This window comes from Haemorhous mexicanus, chromosome 24 (assembly GCF_027477595.1).
Source record: "Haemorhous mexicanus isolate bHaeMex1 chromosome 24, bHaeMex1.pri, whole genome shotgun sequence".
NCBI classification, from domain to species: Eukaryota; Metazoa; Chordata; class Aves; order Passeriformes; family Fringillidae; genus Haemorhous; species Haemorhous mexicanus.
Window position 1 is genome coordinate 919,417 of NC_082364.1, and position 12,146 is coordinate 931,562.

Genomic DNA, 12,146 nt, shown 5'->3' on the forward strand with positions numbered 1-12,146 from the left:
AGTTTGCATCTTTTGTTTGGGACAGTTTTTCCTAGACTGGCCAAAATGGACAAACAGCTTCCGTGGCACTGGCCAGTAAATCCTCTGTACAGCTCCAGTCTGGGCTTCAGAGGCGTGGAAATAAAACCATCACTGTCCCAGGTCTCTGGGAACCACCTTTGACTTCTGCTTGAAAGAGCAAAATAATGGATTTCAGGAATTTCTGAACCTGACTCGGGAATATTTCCTCCTTTCTATCCCTCTTTTCCTATCCTCTCATTCCTCCTTTCTTCCACCCCTCTTTTCTTTTGAAATTTGCTGCTTTTTGGTGTAGAGCCCCATTTTTAATTTGTCAAATCTGACTACTGATTAGTTTGACAATAACTTCCCAAGAAAACTCACTCCCTTGTCAACCTATGACACTGGTGTTGAGTGAAGGAAGGAAGGACACTGGGGTTCTGCCTGTGGTCCCCTCTTACAGAGGGAACAGCCAGCTCCTCCAGACTTGCATCTGCCTAGGCTTCAACCCTGCTCTCAGGAATGCCTCGGGAGGAAGGAGACTCCACTGAAAGAGGCTGCAGAATGGCCAGAAGGATGGCAAGGTTCGGGCGGTTTGTCCCAGCCAGGTACAGGCAGACAGGAGGGAGATGCTGGGGCGGAAGGAGCCGGCAGATCCCACTAGAGGGCTCATACGGGGAGCTCCTCCCTGCCGGCACCAGAGCAGGTCCCTTGCCTTGGGCTGACACAGCCCCCGGGCACAAACACCTTGGGGGCCCCGAACCTTGGCGGTTCTGGAGCAAGAGAAACATCAAATCACAGAACGCCAGAGGGGTTTGGACTGGAAGGACCCTTCAAGCTCATCCAGTCCCAGCCCTGCCACGGGCAGGAACACCTCCTGTTATCTCAGGCTGCTCCAAGCCCTGTCCAGCCTGGCCTTGGCACTGCCAGGGATCCAGGGGCAGCCACAGCTGCTCTGAGATGTCTCTGCAGAATGGCTCCAAAGCATTCCCAAATTTCATTATTTCAGCTGGACAAAATCTGTGCCACAGCTGGGATTGTCCAGGAAAGTTTGCCCACATCCCTCAGCACAGGAGAACTTTCTTTCACATTTGAAGATTAGACACATTTGTAATATTTTTAAAAAATCCCTCACTGAGTTTAGCTGCAAATGCAGATTAGGGGAAACTCAGTAAATACAGTCAAGATCTGGAATTAATTTTGAATTTCTGTAAAATATAAGGAAAATTTTATTATTAACATTGGTTATAAATTGGGTTAAACTTTAGCCAGTATTCATCTAAATAATCCTCCTCCTTTATTCAGTAAAATTTCAAATGTGACATTTTTTTTGTTTATTTTGTTTTGTCTTTTAAACATTATTTTAAATGGGTTTTGCTCTGAGCAAGGTGCTGTCTGATGGCAAGGGCAGATTTGAGGCCATAACCTGCCTCAGGGTCTGATAACAGTAGAGGAGTTAATGAAATTTCTACATCTGAATATTGCAATAATACAGAATTCCCATCTTCTCCCCTAAAACATTGATGCCTGCCTCGGCATCCCCTACAGACAGTTAGGATGCACTTATCTGGAAAATTCTTTCCAGTTTGAGGCTAAACCAGGGGATCCTGGCATGGGTAGAGAGCTGGGTGAGCTTTCCATGTTGGCTAGCACTTGGAGAGGTCCTTCAAAGACCCTTCTGCCACCCTGCTGACGACCAAACCCTCACAACACCCTCAGCCCTGCTCCTGGTGTGAGGGAAAGAGCAAAGCCAGGCAGTGTCCCTGCTGTCCCCTGGCTCTGGCAGTCCCTGGAGCTGTCCCTGGCAGAGCACACAAACCCTAGCCCACGGCACTCCCTGAGAGCACAGCCCAGGCTGGCCCTGCTGGGGGGCAGCTGCAGTTCGGGGAGAGGACACTGAGAGCAAGAGAGGTAGGTGCAGAGGGGCACTGGGTGTTGTTCAGCCTGCAGCTGGAATTAGGTGGGATTAGGGTTGGCACTGGCACTGGCACTGGGGCTGGGATTGGCATTGGCATTGGCATTGGCATTGGGGTTGGGATTGGCATTGGCATTGGGGTTGGGATTGGCATTGGCATTGGGATTAGGGCTGGGATTGGCCACTCACACGTGTGTGGGGTTGGCCAGGCAGCTGATGGGCAGGGGAAGGAGTGGATAGAGTTGCCCAGTCCATCCCCACGGACTGGGATGGACAAGCAGGGCAGGGATGAGAGGATGGAGGATGGAGGGAATGTTCTCCTGTCCTGGGTGCCCTGGAGCTCCCATGCTAAGGAGTTATCCAGAGGCAGGCTGGGAGCTCTGGCAGTGCACGGCCCTGACATTCACAGCAGCCTTTTCTTCTCTCCTGACAGGGGGTTACCTCTCTTTAGGGATACTGAGCACATATTTTATGTCGAAGAACCTTGGAGTCTTGAGCAAATCTGTGATGAAGGATTTCCTGTTTGCCAAGAACCAACACAGTCCAGGGGCCTTTTCCATGGCACCCAGGGCTCCTACAGCTGTTCATGATTCAGTTTGTCCAGGCAGAGCTATTTCCCTTTCTTCTGAGCAGAGGAGGAAATGGCTACACAGGAATCACCACAGAAGGATAGCCCAGAATATTTCATTCCAGAGCACATGGAGCACTTGAACAATTTGGGTGTACAAGTACAGATACACTCAGGGTGATACAGAGCATGTGCTTACAGAACCTGCAGAGCCCTGACATGTGTGGTTTATGGCAGCTCAGGGGATGTGGAGGGCTCCTTTTCCTTGCCAGATTTCCCTGGGATAGAGGAGTGGAAAGGGAGGAACCCCTCTGTGTGCATGGGTCTGGCACTGGGGGGAGAGCAACTTCAACAACCACAGAATCCCAGGATTGTTTGGGTTGGGAGGGACCTTAAAGCTCATCCCATACCATCCCATCCCCTGCCATGGACAGGGACACCTCTACTACACCAAGTTGGTCCAAGCCCCAGCCTTGATTTGGGCAGCCTGGCAATGCTGCAAAGGCTCCTTCCTCCTTTTCCTGAGAAAACCATGCTTGGTAGCCAAAGGTAACCCCAGGCACTTTCAAGATCCATCCTTCTCTCTGTGTTCTCTGCTTTTCCCATGTTTCACCCCAGTTCTGAGATTGGCAACACAGTGCAAATACCCATGGGGTTTTCAAGGAGTCAAGAAATGCCACTGAGGTACAGGCAGGGTGAGATGAGTTCAGCCTGCAAATGATCCCCACGAGAGAGCAACTGCCACAAAGGCCTTTATCTGAGGGCAAAACCAGCATCTACTGTACACTCACGAGGGAAAAACACCATGCTGCTGTTTGATGTCTTTAACAGCATCATCTCTCTGTAGAGGTGCAAGGCTGCTTTCTGTTTCCAACTCTGTGCTCTGCTGTGTTCTCAGAAACCAGGAAAATGTGCTGCTAAACTCACCCTAAAGTAGAAAAACCCTTGAGAGTTTCACCATGAAACACTACAATGCAGAGATGTTTGTGACTTAGAAATTCAAATCATGTTTAAAATTAACAGGAGTTAACATGAATTAGCATGAACTCTAAAAGCTTTTGCTAAAACCCAAAAGTGTATCTATATTATATCTATATTTAAAACTGAAAAATTAATTGAAATTTTTGCACTTAAAAATTATGTTCAGGAAGGTAAATTTTGTTTCCAGGCTGTGCTCTTGTAGTAATGTTTCTAAAAGGGGCTACCTGGGCTGCTATAACAAAATGTTGGAACCCTGGATGTGAGAATTTCAGACTTTCTGTGCTGACAGGCACTGACTCCCAAGAGAACACTGCAGTGACCTGAGGCCATGGAGAAGCTTCCAGAATGGAATGATAGCACTGGGATTGTGGGTGTGGGGTTTGGATAGAAGTGTGTGATATCACAGGGTGGAAAACTTAGAGTTTAAGGGTTTAGAATATAGCAATATCTATAAACTGAGATGGAGGTTCTAGGGCAGAGGTTGGTCCTTCTTTTTCTCCTTCTTCTTCACCTTCTTCTCCATGGGTTTGGCTGGTTTTGTGTAATTGGACAGAAAAGTCCACATTGCAGGGCATAGGTGATTAGTTATTGGGTTAAAACTAAAAATAATTTAGGTCTCATTAATTGGACAGTTTATCCTTAAAAGACCTTGTAGAGAAGGATAGTGAGCCATTTTTTACCTTAGAGCAATGTGCTGTAGAACTCACAGCTTGTTAGACTGTAACATAGATAAAAACTAATAAACGTCTGAGTCCAAACAAAAAATACCATCTTGGATTTAATCCCAGCCTTAGCAGAAAAGAAGCAAAGAATCCATTAACAAAATGTTTTCAAGTCATTCAATTTCCCATTGGGCCAGGGAAAGGATTCACCTCTAGGTACAAATGACAGGGGCTGGGCTGTGCTGTGGCTGTGAGCTGGGCAGGTTACACCATCCCCCGGCACCCTCTGGGGGTTCACACAATGAGCCTTCTCCAATGGGTCCTGAATTCCCTGTGTCACCTCTACCCACTCAGAAGGGGTGGGCACAATGATTTTTATTTTTATTTTTATTTATTTATTTTTATTTTTATTTAATTTTTATTTCATTTTAATATAATACCTAATTATTCGAAGTCTGCAATGTGGACTTTTGTGTTTAATTACAAAATACTACTTAAACTTATGAAGAAGAAGGAAGAAGAAGGTGAAGAAGAGTAACTTGTTTTTGTTTTAAAACTTTTATCTTGTTTTATATCTATTACTATATTTTAAAAGTCTAAGTTTTTTACATTGTGATATTATACACTTTTAATTAACGATATACTTGTAATTTTAGTGTTATCAATTAATTTTGGAGGGTTTTTTTACGGCTTCAGGTTAAATGCAGTGTTCTTCTGGGAGTCAGAGTATGCTAGCACAGAAAGTCTAAAATTCTCAGCATCCAGAACTCCAACAGGCACAGGCCCTTGGTTTTGTTGCACCTTGCAGACTCCCATAAAGGACCTCAGTCTCCTCTTTCTCCCTTCTCCACAGAGTTCACAGAATTCACAGAATCACTGGGCTGGAAGAGACCTTCAAGATCATTGAGTCCAACCCAGCCCCAACATCTCAACCAAACCCTGGCACCCAGTGCTACATCCAGGCTTGTTTTAAACACACCCAGGGATGGTGACTCCACAATCTCCCTGGGCAGCCATTCCAGAACTTTATCACCCTTTCTGTAAAAAAACTTCTTCCTAATATCCAACCTATATTTCCCTTGGTGCAGCTTGAGACATCAAAAAGCTTTTCATTTCCAGAAGTTTGCTTATGGCCTGGTAGAGCACAAATAAAAGGTGTCCTTCAGAGAAGCCCTGGCAGCTCAGCGGTGCAGCTTTCAGTGCTTCACTGGCAGAAACTCCAGTTACTGCTGCATGTTCCCTCTGTGAGTCCCTGAAAACACAGCACAGCCATGGGGTGATGAAGTCAGAGGTAAAATGTGAGATTTACAGCAGCATTTGCAGCACAAGCTCTGCCCTGTCAGTCTCATGCCCAGTCTGTGGAGTGTCCATGGAGACTGGGAGGGACACAGCCTGCAGGACTGCACAAGCAGGGTGCTCAGGCTGTTAAAAATGAGTCACAAAAGAAGGAATTGCAGGAGACTGGGACATAGTCCTGCACGGAGAGGTTTGTTGATGTGCAGGACAAGAGCACAAATGGACAGAGTGTGCTTTGCTTTTGTTTGGGCTCGGGGTTTGGATTCAGGAGCTGGGTTCAATGATCCCTGCGGGTCCCTCCCAGCTGGGACATTCTATGATTCCATGGTTAAGACTCTAAGTGTGGAAAGGGTCTTTCCTTACCTGGATCCGTTCATGTGGTCGTACTCCCGTTTGACACTGACCCTCACGGGCTGGTTGATCCACTCCTGCTGGGGGGGCAGGGTGTTGATCTTGTGGGGCTGCCCGAAGTCGGGGCTGCCGGAGGCCGTCATGTCCTTGGGGAGCTGCGCGGCCGCGCCGTACGTGGGGTCAAACAGGGACTGGTCGTCGCTCACCACCGACAGAGCCTCCTGGGGAGAGACAGAACCAGCCCTCAGAGCTGTGACTAAAGCAGGAACTGCCCTCTGGTTCTCCCTCTGAGCTGGGAGCACCTGCAGGGCCCCACAGCTGCCCTGAGCTGGCTGCCACCACCACCTGCCCGAGGAGCAAGAGCCCGGGGTCCAGAAGCCCCTATGCAAACCAGGGGTTACTCTGCTCTGCTTTGCTGGCTGCCATTTCCACCTGCCAGGGGCAATCGGAGTCTTTGGGGTCCAGGAGCCCCTATGCAAACCAGGGGTTACTCTGCTCTGCTTTGCTGGCTGCTGGCTTTGGGTGGGAGCAGCGTTCAGGTTCACTGGAGCTCTGCAAACAGCAGAGGAGCTGCTGGGGCTGTCACCTCACAGGGGCTGTGTCAGCTCATGGGGGCCGTGTCACCTCACGGGGGCTGTCACCTCACTGGGGCTGTGTCACCCCAATGCTCACTGTGAGCAGTTCAGCCCCAGTTCCAGTGACCAACCTGCCCACCTGCTGCACTGCTGCTCCAAAGCCAACTGGAGTGTATGGGAACACCTCTGGAGTGGCATGTGAAGGTCTCTATGTCTCCTTTTGGAGGGTTTGTGTGCTGTTTGTGTTTTGAGGTTGCTGCTGAAGGAGAAGCAGCCAGAGCAGGTCACAGTTATGGGTGTTTGTGGTAGGGGAAAAAATGCATTACTTTACACTTTTTGTTTATTTTGTGGGAAATGAAGGGCTGTGTGTTACCCAACTGTGCATTTCTAGAAATGCTTAAAAACAGGAAATTGTTATCCCCTTTTTTTTTTAAATCCCCCCTCCCTCCCCACCCCTTGCTGAAACTCCAAATATTGACAAAAAGCTTTGGCTATCAATTTCCTTGTGTGGATGTGCTTGGGTTTTCCAAGTGAGGAGTGCCAGGCTCCTGATGGCTTTGGCGCAGCCCTGCCTGACTCAAAGTGCATCTGGCAAGGCTTGCCTGCTCTGGAGGGAGCTCAGCTAACCACACACAACACAACTGCCTTTATGAGTGGCAGGGCAGAAACCGAAGGAGGAACCTCCCGCACTGAAAGCAGCCCCCACTTTCATGTGAGCTGATGGAGCAGACTCCAAAACAAAGCTACAGACTCACCTACTCTGGGCTCTTAGTGCTCAAAAGCCACCCAGCAGTGGTGCGTGGGCTGCAGAGGCTTGCTGAGCACACAGCTGAAACCTAGTGTGTGCTAACCCCAACATTCACAGGGCACAGCCTCAACAGGGAGCTTCTAAAAATAATAATTTATTGCTCTCTATCCGCCCCCTTCCCCCAAGTAGTTGTTTCAGAGGTTTGTTTTGTAAATTCTTCCATAACCAGTGAGGGAAACAGAAATTCTGACAGCTTAGAGAAGTGCAGCTCCTGGAATGATACAAGAATCTAAGCACAAATCAGATACAACCAGGCTCATGATATTGTCACAAAAAAAGTCAGTAATTCAGAGTGTGCTGGGTAAACATGAAAACCCCCCTCAAGTTAACCCATTTAAAGAGAGCCAGGCCTACAAAAACCAGTGCTTTTCTATCTCTGATCTCAGATCATGTAACAAACCCAAACAAGCCGAATTGGCCTAGAATTGGAATGGGCCTGGCTAAGCTTGAATTCAGAGGAACCCTCAAACATCTGCATAAATCCTGCTGAAGTTCCAGCACTTGCTGTACTTTGTGGCCAACCTCTCACACTGGTTAGAGCCACTAAAGAGCAAAAAGGAGTTTTACCCCACACTGCCCAGTGGTGGTTGGTGAAAGGAGCTCACACTGTGTTCAACTTTTCCTGCAGCTTTTCCTTGGTGGATTCACAACCTTTCAAAAATACCCCTCCCTTTTTCAGCTTTAGAGTAAGGGAGGGAGTGGAAAGTGTCCCCGGGAAGGATTGGTGTGAATTGTGTCAGAAACCCCTCAAAGGGCTGGCTTTATCTCCAGGCTGCAAACCTTGCCTGTGCAGGAAGGTACAAGATCAAGAGATGATTCAGGCTTAAAGTGGAGCAAAGCCTTCCCATCAGAGCTCAAGATTTGCTGTTCCTCTGATTCACTGAGGTCAGGATTCACCCTAGGTAGGGGTTTCCAATGACACATTTTCTGAAGGCTTCTACTTCCTCACAGTACAGAAATGTCAGGTTTCCTACCTGAGGAGGTGGATGAACCCCACACTCTGCTGCAGGACTGGCTTTGAGCCCTCTAGACCCAATCTCAGCTGGGCAGAGACAAGGGAAAGATGAATACCACTGCAAATTCATCAGATAAAGATTCTGCATGTTTGGGTTTGGAGATTTCCAGTCTAAAAACATACTCTAAAGCATACAAAAATTGGTTTTTGTTTTAGGGAAACAATATCTGGGAAAATAACGATAATGAGAGTTATTCCATAAAATCAGTGTGAGAGGTTTGGCAGGACTTATGCAGGGATTGGAGGGCTCTTCTGAATTCAAGCTTAGTCAGGCACTCTTAATTCCAGGCTGCTTGTTCTGCCTAAAGACATTTTTCTTTTGAAGAAGTTTTCTGGTGGTAAAGAAGTTGGAAGCAGGGATCTCTCCGGCTGTCACAAAAGCCCCCAAACTTATCAACACTCCACAGAGTAACCCTGGACCAAGACTGGGGCTGCACACAGTACAACTTTACAAATACAAGCAAGTACACACACTGCTCTGTGACACAGAGTATGTGGCAGAGAGCCTCCTCAGATAAGGATCTTCCTTGAAAGACCAAGTGGCTGCTCAGAGTTGCCTGCATGCAACTGGTGTTAACTGGGACAGCAATAACCTCACTGCGGCACTGGGACCGAGCTCTGCCTCGCGCTGCATGAACAGTTTCATCCTGAAAACAGGAGGAGAAATCTGAATGCTCTGGCTGCTCTTGGCAGCTCCTGGGCCAGGAGAGGCTCGAGCTAAACCCGAGCTGGTGGCAGCACAAAGGCTCAGCCCCAGGGGAGCTGAGCCACCAGGCAGATGAGGAGAGATAGGGCTGGTGACACCTGCTCGGCTCCAGGGGCACAGCAGAGCAATTCTGGTGACATGCAAGGCAGGTCGGGTGGCACTGAGCCAGCCCCGCTGCCACCAGCTCAGCCCTGTGCCCACATCCAGCTCAGAAAAAACACGGGGGGTGAGCAGCAGGCAGCCTTGGCTGGTGGGGACCCCTGGGTAGGGCCAGGGTTGCCTGGGACTCGGGCCAGCACTCCTGGAAGGGGCCAGGGCTCGGCCCTAGCTGTGGGGACGTGCACAGCCCTCCCTGTGCTTGCTGTGGGCTGCGCTCCCCGGCAGAGCTGGCCAGGCCCGGCCTGCTCAGGGGCATTGCCTGAGGCACAGAGCGGCAGCTCCCTGAAACACCGAGCTTCTCTCCCCTGGAATCGAGAGCTGCTCAGTGTTTGGAGACTGGGGAAGCACTCCGAGGTGTGCAGTTGCCAACACAGCCTGCCCAGACGGGCACAGCCCGCCAGGTCCCCCCATGGAGCTGCCTCGGCCTGTGGCCTTGGGCCAGCCAGCCTGAGGCCAAGACAGGGGCTGTGTGTGCTACTCTGGCATATATGTTAGCTTATAGTGCCTCCGGGAATAGGCTGGCCTCAGTTTTTCCAGGTTTTAATCACATTCCTGGCATAAATGTTGCCATGGCAGCTCGTCCAGCTCCCTGGGCAGCCCAGCCCCAGTCCCTGCAGGGCAGCCCACCAGTGGCTGCCCCAAAGGACGAGCTGGCACACACTCCTGCATCCCTCAGGCAGGAATCTCTCGTGGGCCTCTTATTTGTACAGCAGTTTCCAGTTGTAAGAGAGTGAATTATCAGGTTTGCCTTTATTTGAATGAGCCATCCTGACCCAGGTCCCAGGTGAGGGGGACATAGCAGGAGCCACAGTTTGGCCTTGGCCCTGAGGGCAGGAACAGCCAGTCTGACATTCTGGGAGGGCTGACAAGCCACCAGTGCTTCAACTAAGTTTTCCTGATCTCCTTGCAAAGGGAGATTACACACACACTTTAGCAAAGGTTTCCATTAGTTAATGAATTGAACAGGACATTTGAGACAGAAGAAAGGCCAGGGGAACAAGGGCTGGTGAGGTGAGTAGTCAGTGCTGTCACCCCAGATGTCCCCAGTAACTGAGGTGTGCAGTGTGTGTGCAATGAGATTTCACCAAACATCAACCTTTAGCTCTCTACAATCACTTTTCTGGCCATAACCACATTTAAAAGGCATTGCTGAAGATCAAAGCTTCATCCTCCTCCACAAAGGCTGCCTTAGAAGAGAAGACAGCGCTGAGTACCTGAACCATTGTGCCATGGAGAGAAAACTCCATCGCTAGAGAGGTGGCTGGTTTTTTTTCCTTTTTCCCCCTTCCCAAAATTCCACCACTCCTGGTCCTGTGAGAAAATCACTCCTGAAATATTTTTGTAAAGAGAATGTTGCCAACACAGACCTGAAGAGCCCAGACCTAACGAGGTAAAGCACCAAAATCCAAGGTCCAGCAGTGTCACACACAGCCCAAGGTTTGCACTGAGGAGCAACCCTGGAGTAGAGATAACTTTGGCACTGCAGTGTTACAAGTCAGCATTTCTGCTGCCAACATCTCATACGAGCACAGAGATAACATCAGACTTACAAGAAAATGAGTCAAATAAGAAATTCAAAAAGGAGCGGGGTCTGTGCTGATTGTGGGGCAGCACATTAGGGAGGATTGGGCACTGAATTGGAAGACAGAGTGTTCTCATCCCTGCCCTCAATCTTTGGGAATATTCCCCTCCTGTGGTGCCCTGTACTGTGCACACTGTGGGGCCCTGAGCCCCGGCCAGTGCTGCCTCTGGGACACACACAGGAATCCTTTGGGCACGCTCTCAGATTTCCACTCTTCCCTTGCTCCCAATCAAACCAAGATTTCCCGCTGCGGCCTTTCCAGACCACTTTTCCTGAGGCTTGTTCCTGCTATTCCACCTTCCTTAGAGGATGTGATTGGGGCAGAGACTCCCCAGAACTCCCCCTAGAAAACTGGAATAATGAACATTTGATTGCCAACAACCACTATCCAGTCTTGTGCCCTTCACAATCCACTGAAGTCTGCTTAGGAGCGTTTCCTGGCTGCAGCTGGAGATCCATCATCCCCCTGGGTGAGTGCAGCAGAATGTCACTTGTCCCTTCAAGATACCCTGTTCTTCCCCCGGTACCTGCCTGCAGCACTGCCCAGTGTCCCCCACTGTGCTGCTCACAGTATTTCCCCACGGAGTTGCTGGTGGGACTGGGACATCCCAGCTGCTGGAATCCCTGCCCAGAGCTGGCCCTCCCCAGGAGAGATGGGATGAGATGCAGGTTGCTGTCACAGTGTCATGGAATGGTTTGGTTGGGAGGGACCTTAAAGCTCCTCCTGCCAAGGACAGGGACACCTTCCCCTCTCCCAGGCTGCTCCAAGCTCCCTTCCCTGCTGCTGCAGCAGCACTCAGGGTTAAGATGGCAGTAAACCTTTAACACTGTGTCCAAGTCTCTGCAGATCTGAGGTTTTCTGTGGGTATAAAGGAGGCGTTTCATTCATTAATTTTAGGGCATCCCACACTGCAGGTTTTTGCCCCAGTCTGCACTGGAGACTTGCTCAGAGCCACTGACCTGGACAAAGAGCCACCCACTCAGCCCAGGCTGCCTTTTCTTCTCTTTCCTCCTCCTTCCTTCTCTTTCCACCCAGGCTACTCCACTCCATCAAAGGGTAGCTTGGCAGCCTTGGAACACACCATAATTCCTTCACAATTCAAATGAATGGGAAACCACAACATGGTAACTCATATTAGGCGGAAACAAAGCAGGAGTAAGAGCAGCAGAAACAGCAAAAACACTGAAAGCCACCAAAATCATGCTGAAATTAGACAGCTCAAAATTGGGGCAAAATGATTTGGCAAAACTCCTCAGAAGGAAAAAAAAATACATATATCTTTATCTTTATCTTTTGGGGGTTATTTTTATGCTCACTATTCCCATGAAATTTTGTATCAAGTGGGTAAAAGAAGGCTGCTAAAATCAATGCTCTATTATTTTCATCTCAGTATCCCCAAAAGCAGACTCAAAAAGGATAAAAATATAAATCATTCCTCTGTACTTCACTTCTCAGAAAAACTCTTTACTTCAGGCACACTTTTATAGGATCTGGACCAAAGACTTTTTTTCCTCCGTCTAGACTTCACAT

The 12,146-nt window shown here is 49.1% G+C and overlaps 1 protein-coding gene across 4 annotated transcripts in view; it reads right to left on the reverse strand.

Annotated features, from left to right (window-relative positions):
- The window catches only part of FLI1 (Fli-1 proto-oncogene, ETS transcription factor), a 90,687-nt gene that overhangs the window by 35,483 nt on the left and 43,058 nt on the right, over positions 1-12,146 (reverse strand). For all 4 annotated transcript variants that reach the window (XM_059867020.1, XM_059867022.1, XM_059867023.1 and 1 more), the window contains one exon: positions 5,783-5,991. In XM_059867020.1, the coding sequence (XP_059723003.1) occupies positions 5,783-5,991 (209 nt within the window). The remainder of the gene's footprint in view (positions 1-5,782; positions 5,992-12,146) is intronic.